The sequence below is a fragment of the Ixodes scapularis genome, unplaced genomic scaffold (assembly GCF_016920785.2).
Source record: "Ixodes scapularis isolate PalLabHiFi unplaced genomic scaffold, ASM1692078v2 PGA_scaffold12__126_contigs__length_90152505, whole genome shotgun sequence".
Taxonomy (NCBI): Eukaryota; Metazoa; Arthropoda; class Arachnida; order Ixodida; family Ixodidae; genus Ixodes; species Ixodes scapularis.
Genome location: NW_024609838.1, coordinates 21652935 through 21660274, shown reverse-complemented (window position 1 = coordinate 21660274; position 7340 = coordinate 21652935). Strand labels below are relative to the sequence as shown.

The 7340-nt window shown below is 51.1% G+C and overlaps 1 protein-coding gene across 1 annotated transcript; it reads left to right on the top strand.

Moving 5' to 3' along the window:
• The first annotated feature begins 719 nt into the window (after positions 1 to 719).
• On the top strand, positions 720 to 7023 carry LOC8027756 (anoctamin-10-like). The gene is made up of 3 exons (XM_040220371.2): positions 720 to 935; positions 2181 to 3146; positions 6172 to 7023. The coding sequence occupies exons 1-3, from the start codon at positions 720 to 722 to the stop codon at positions 6784 to 6786; spliced, it is 1797 nt and encodes a 598-aa protein (XP_040076305.1). The 3' UTR covers positions 6787 to 7023.
• Positions 7024 to 7340: the final 317 nt, after the last annotated feature.

Below are 7340 nucleotides of genomic sequence, written 5' to 3'. Positions count from 1 at the left end.
GATTAACTTATCGGATCGGGCTGAAACTTTGGCATATTGGTGTGACCTCTAGCTCTACCTTTGGGCGGAGAATGGGAGTTCGGCGATGCCTAGTTTATTTTTGCGGTCAAAAAGACCGTGTAAATTTTCTTTTGTGACACCCTGTATTATGGGGCACCGTCACTTTCGCAAGTCAACGGTAAACGAGGATGTGCGCTTCACTTTACAGCTCTTTTTCAATCTCTTTCGGTGTCGATGGCGAAAAAACATGCAACAAGTCAGAACGAAGCGCCAACCTACATAGACGCTTTGATAAAGTTCTATACATTAAGGGGCTTTGAAGTCGAGTGTGTGTTGCTAACAGATTGACCGGACCCGAGTTAGAAATGAACGCTTACGCAGCTCTTGCAACCAATTCCTGCTTCACGTCTCGCTAACGTCTGGAATGTATAGGCCTCGAATCATCTGCTTTGGAGCATCTTCAACTTCTTCATTCATCAGTAAACAGAAGGCCGGCCATTAGTATAGCATATATGCCATTTGTCAGATGATGATAGTGATCAAAGTAGCCAGACTGAATTACGGAAAGGGTCTATTGCGACGACGCTAGTGTCGCGTGAATCTCGCGAAGAAAGAAACCACGTGACACGAGTGACCGCGACCAACGTTACTGGAGCAAGCTTGCTCCAGTAACGTTGACCGCGACGGTGTGGGGGCCCAGGGGGCTACCGGTCAACAACATGGCGGCCGCGGTGGCCGCGGACGGCGACCCTGCGGCGGGAGACCGCATCGAATTTGCCGTCCTCGTGCGAGGTCGCGGCTCGACCGCCGAATGGCTGGCCGACTTACTTCGCGCCCAGGAGCTTACCGTGGAGTGCACGGCCGTGCGCCGAGAGACTCACCATCTACTGCTCATCCGACTGCCCCCGCACACTGCACCGCAGGCTGCCGAACAGGTAAATAATAATTGGGGTTGTGCCCATTTTGACAGCGTGTAGTTGTTCAGCCATATCAAAGATGCGACGAGTCACTCGCTGTAGATGAGAAATTTAGCCAGTGCAGTACAACCGCTAGCCTGAGGTCTTTAACGTGCACCACGCAGTAATGATACACGACCGCTCGCCGGTACGATGCTCATCCAGATCGAAACGGGCAGGGGTGGGGATTGAGCCCAGGAGCCAAGGATCTATGAGTTCTGCAGCGCGAGCTTTCGCTCCACGTGCTTCGAGATGGTGTGCGCTAGCCCACTCGGCCACCGATCACCCTCCGCCGAACAAGTCCCGCCTGCTTCGTTCAGTCGGTCGATCGGCCTATTCCCGTCAGTCGGTGCACGGCGATTCGCAGCTGCAAAAAGGCCAGAAAGAAAACAAAAGCGATGTCCTAAAAAGTTTTGTTGTTCCCGACAGTCTAGGATAGTCTTGGTCTGTCTAGAACAGTCCCGTACAATCTTGGAGTGTCTTAGACAGTCCTGGACTGTCTTGGGGAATCTTGGCCTCTCTGGTCAGTCTAAGCAGGCCTGGACAGACCTCGACAGCCCTGGTTTGCGGCAGCAATGAGCATACATGGCTTGCACGGGACGTCATCACGCCATCCTGGTGGTCATTCTTGTGTGTTCTTGATGATAAAAAAATAATTCGGTGGTATGAAGTGTATGCTGCAGGTGGTACGCGCTCAGCAGCGAGATCCCCACGTTGGCAGCTGATGAGACGTCAATGCAAGCTATGTATGGAAAGAATACACTGGTCGCAACCTTTAAAAAAAATTTTGCGATGAAAGCATGGCGACAATCTTGGTGGTGAGTAGAGTAAACAGTCAGCACTAAAATAAATTAGTACGAAATGAGCGACACAAAATGATGACACCTGACGCTGCAGTCAAGCAGACGAAGCGAGAATGAGATTGCCTGGTGGGTGTCATATTTGTAGCACAAGGAATGCCGGCAGACAAACGCCGTTCCCACAGCGCGTTTTCGTTGCACCGCTGCTCTGCGTCAGGCTTTCGCCGGCCATACATGATGTGCACATGGGATCTCTCTTTGCTTGCTCATTGATATCAGCGTAATACAAATATCTCAGGGACAATTGTAATTATTTGAAACTTCCGAAGAATCTATCACAAGATAGTACTTCGTTTATAGCGGGCCGCGTTGCTCATTAAAATACTCCAGTGTAACCCCCGACGCGCGAAAACTTAATGCGCAGGTAGGGTTGTTCAAGATGCACAAGGACGGCTACGAAAAACCCTTTCGCCGCTCCAACTGGCGCGATTTCAGCCACAGCGAAGAGCCCGACCCGGCGTCCCTGTTCTCACTCGCCGAACGCCAGGAGATCGTTCAGCACCTTTTGTACAGCATCCGGGCCACCCAGCTCACCGAGGTGGTCGGCGTTCAGCCGCGCCGCATCCCCATCTATCCTGGACAATCCATTTTCGCCGTCTGCCAGCGGGCGCGCATCATCAAGGCCCAGTTCCCGCCCCACGACTACGCCAACCTCTACGCCATCCGCAGCGTCTGGCTGTCCCACCTCACCATACCGGTCCACATGATCCGCGCCTACTTCGGCCTCCGCATTGCCTTCTACTACGCGTTCCTGTCCTTCTACACCTGGTCCCTGATGGTTCCGATGGTCATGGGTGTGCTGGTTCATCAGCACCGGGACTCGCTGCGCTGGAGGGTGGCCGGAGTACTGTTCAACCTTTTTTGGAACACCATCATCCTGGAGGTGTGGAAGCGGCGTGCCGAAAACCTCTGCTGCGTCTGGGGACTGCACGAGACGCCGCCGACCCGAAACCGACTCCTGTACTTGGTGGAGGAACACTCCGCCTTGCAGAAGATCTTCAGGGTGATGGTGTCCCACGTTGTGGTCGGGCTCTGTTTGTCACTCTGCGTGCTCCAGCAGTACGAGTACTTCTGCCTCGAGAGTTACGTGGCCATAGAGTTCCCGTCGCCTGCGTGGGGGAATAAGCTGGTGCGAGTACTTCCCGGTGTGCTAAACACTCTGGTGGCCATGGCGTTTAGCGACGTGTACCGCGCGCTGTCTCAAAGGCTGACCGAATGGGAAAACCATCAGACGCAAGGCGAATACCTCCGCCACCTGACAGGAAAGCTGATAGTGTTCGACTTCTTCGGTCGGTTTGGCACTCTCTTCTACACGGCGTTCTACCTTCAGGTAGGGCTGTCGCGCAAACCATCGCACTCTTAGTCTGGCGTGGGCTAAAACTAGAACAACCATTTAGTCGGATCCAACATGGCTTGCAAACATGGCGTCTTGGTTGGTATACCCTTAGGGAACCAAGGGTATACCTGTAGACGATCCCAAGTTAGGAGCGTAGCATCTTTATTGACCAAGCTATGACCCTGTATTTAGGTGACGCAGTCTGTAGCCTGATGTAGAAACTAAAACTTCGCAACTATAACAAACAAAACAATGAGCACTCCTATGTTAATTTACAGCACAGTCACAGTGCTAGCTGCGACAAGTCACGGCAAAGTCGATGGGCATCGGCGTCGCATTCACGCACCGTGGGAAAAGCGTTCGGAACGAAGTTGACATCTGACCATTTTCTTCCCAACGCATTTGTATCTTATTTGTCTGGAGCGCGTGAAAGTGCGTCTCACTGCACGAGCTCTTGGCATTGGCATTACTGCTACGGCATTTTTTTATCGGCTATTTATATATTTTTTCCCAGAGAGCGCGTGCAGTGGGAGTCGGGTACCACAAAAACGCTAAGCATAGAGCGGGTTGTTAACGCTGTCGTATAGCTAGGTGTCACCGCCTCCGCGTCGCACGCAGCGGAACCAGGTTCGATTCCCGCAGGCGGAGGGCAATCTTTTTCAAGGATTTGGAAGGATCGCCGACGGACGCCATACATCGCCAACTACAACAGCAACAACGGCAACAACTACAGCTACAAGCACTACTACTACTATTACTACTACATCAACAACGGGCATCATTTCCAGTGGCGGGAAGAGGCCATAACAGCTGTCGCTGTAAAATTGCGAATAGCGCTCGTGCAGTTAACACAACTCCTGTGACATACGAATTTTCTTCTCAACAAGTATGCTTAGGTCGCATTGTAGTGTAGCCGTCCAAAGAACCCGACAGGTGGCGGCAAAAGGCTAACATAACCATCAGGGCTGACGCGCCCGTGTCCCGTGTCGCGAGGTGAGTCTCGGGGAGACAAGGGACACTGGCAACCAACACGGGATATCTAACGTTCCTCGGAGAAGCTTCGCTAATACCGGTGTTCCCGCTCATTCACACTGGAAGCGGATCCGCGTTCGCAAACGCTTTGCGAACGCGGAACCGCTTCCAGTGTGAATGAGCCGTTACACGGACACCCTTATACGCGGTTAGCCCACCTTTCTTTGCTGACCGCGCCCACTGGCCATCGATCACCGGGCAGTGATCGATGGTTTCCAAGCGCCGCCAAGAAATTAAATTTACTTGTTGGTGAGTGGATTGGTAATGATATAACTTTAGAAAGAATTTTATAGATAAAGACCGGGGACGGGACAACACATCTTTCGACTTTCAACACACAAATGATTTATTGCCGGCAAGCATCGCCTTGGGAAACTCCCTAGAGAAGAGGGAAAGTTAGAAGGAGGGGAGGGGGAAAGAGGGGGGCAAGAGAAGGCCCCGTGGAGAAAAAACGGGAAGAGAGCCAACGGGGAGTTCTAGTAGGCGTTGGGAGAGCGCAGTGAGGAATTAAAACTGAGAGACAGTGACGGATACCCACCACGTGACTGGGGGGTAGCTTCCATGGCGGTCCAGAAAACCCGGCAGGTGTCAAGGCTCCCAGAACTAAAGCCCCCCAATCTGTTTGCGTTTGTCTTTATTTATCCTTTATCAAGGGGCTTAGACAGAGCAATCAGCGTCCGCGACGTGTCACGAGTCCCAAGGAGACACGAAACGCGGGCAACCACCGCGAGATTTCAAAGTTCCTCGGGGACTGAGCTTCACTATACTTTGTTTTACCTTGTGTTGTACCGCAGGAAAGGCTACAAGCGCGAGCTCCTTGCTCTATGGCACACCTCGGCGGCACAAGCTCTCGTGCACCAAGGGCAGCTGCCAACGATATGAGCTCGCGCTTCTAGCCTTCGCTGCGGTACAACATAAGGTGAAACGGAGTATAAATAAGTTCGAGGTAAACGGGATGATTTTTTAAAACATTATTGTTGACAGAGGAAGATAATATTTCTCTCTCACTACAGTAGCTACAAAAACCGGAGTCGGATGCAAGAAAAGAAAATGCTTCGGAGTAGGGGGATGTTCGGAATTTCTCGTGGCAGGATTCTTTGGATTCCTCGTAGCATGACTGGGGTGTAAAAGACCAGACTTCCTTTTCTGATGTCATACCATAATATGGTGCCGGCATTCACCTAGAGAGTATCAATAGCAGAGCGGCAAGTCACAGACCGTGATTTGGTATCTCCGTTAGTTGGAATAGAAAAAAGCAGAGAGGCTATAGAATGTCTGCCAACAGACACTCCTTTAGGCCCGCTTCACACAGGGCAGCTTTCCCAGCAATTTTATTGTTGCTGGCGAGTTGTTCCCTAGCTTTTCCAAGATCCCAATTGAAGTTGCTGAAAGAAATTGCCCCGCCTAAAGCGGGCCTTTGCAATACGCAGCTTGCAAGTGTCGCCATTGCTGCGTACTCACGGTTATTTCCACTTACTGGTTTCTTCGAGCTACAATTTTTGCGTTGTGAGACCTATGCGGCTTACCGAACGCTCGCGTCGCATAAAATTCTGGCATGGCCGCCAATGACGTGACATGCAATTTATGTATACGTCCGACTAGTGGCCTGTGTTTCACGCAAGCAAATATCCAGCCCTGACCAATATATGTCGCTGGTGCCTGAAACTCTAGCCTCGCCTGAAGAAGTGTGATACGCTGGTCAATAACTTGGGCAACCATTTCTACTCAATGGGTCACATGCAGGAACGTAGCCAGGGGAGGGGCTATGGGGCTTTAACCCAACACACTCTCCCGAAATTCAGCCGACTCTAGGCTATAATATAAACGTGCCATCCCTTTCTCCTCCCCCGAAACAAATTTCTGGCTACGCCTCTGGCCCCATGTCCAAAATGTGCCATCCAAGTATAAGGTATCAAAGTATACATCTGGTTTCTTTCATCTTATTTCGGTTTACATTTCTAAAAGCGCTGGAACTGTCACTGTGCAGAACGTCCGACTGCTTCGGAAGCAAGTCTACATCCAGCTCGTCCTAGCCTTCACCAAGGACAACCTGGTGGAGGTAGCCATGCCCAGGGCCGTGCGCGAGATCTCCGCCCTTATCCGAAACATAATCCGCCGAGACTCCAGCTACCTGCCAGGCGTCCACAGCATCCTCAGCGAGGCTGAGATGACAGCCTACACCAGCACCTACATGGACTACTACAAAATGTTCAGCCAGTTCGCGTTCGTCTTCCTGTTCGGTCCCATAGTGCCGCTGGCGCCCCTGGTGGCCTTCTTTGGCAACCTGCTCGAGATGCTGGTCGTTGGCTACAAGCTCATCGTTGTCTTCCAGAGGCCTCTGAAGGTCGGCTTCGATGGCATCGGCATCTGGGAACCCGCGTTCAGGGCTATCGGGTTCCTCGCCGTGCCGTCCAATATCGCGTTGCTGTGCGTCGAGAACCCGGACCCCCTGAGTACGTTGTCGAGGCTTTTCACCGACACCGAGTTTGTGCTGTTCCTGGTCAGCCTCGAGCATATCATCCTGTTCCTCAAGCTCGTGCTTCAGTACACGCTCCGCTCCCAGACCGTCTGTCCCCACGCGTATTTGCGACCAGTTCTCTAAATCGGCCTCCAATGATTGTCTTTCAATATTATATACGCAGTGTCTTAACTTTCTTTATTGTGAAGGATGAAATCGAAAATGAATATTTCCCTGCTTTGCATGTGCGTCATGCCACAGCCCCCAGTGATTTCTTACTCACACCCGGGGGGGTGCATTGTTTGTTTAGAAAAAAACCTAAAAAAAATCTTCCGCTAAAAGAACAATAAATAAAGTACGTAATGTTTATTTTGCGTGAAACCTTGGTTTTCTTGAGCGCGCTGGCTCCCAAAAGTGGTTTCCATGTGGAACTAACGTCACAGTGGCATCAGAGCACGAGCATTTTTGTCGCCTCTCCTCCGCGCTGCTCCTCCTCCCGTTGACATTAAGGAGAACAAAGGGGAGGTTTTCCCGTTGAATATATTTTCGGTCTTGACATTCATTGCAGTATCACAGTATTGATACCGTGAATGATATTTTCTGATGTTGGTCTTTGCTTTACTTTCTGCTTTCTTAAGGGAATTACGCATTCTTCATTAAATGTGTAAACTTTCATGTTGAATGTAGAGATTCGGAAA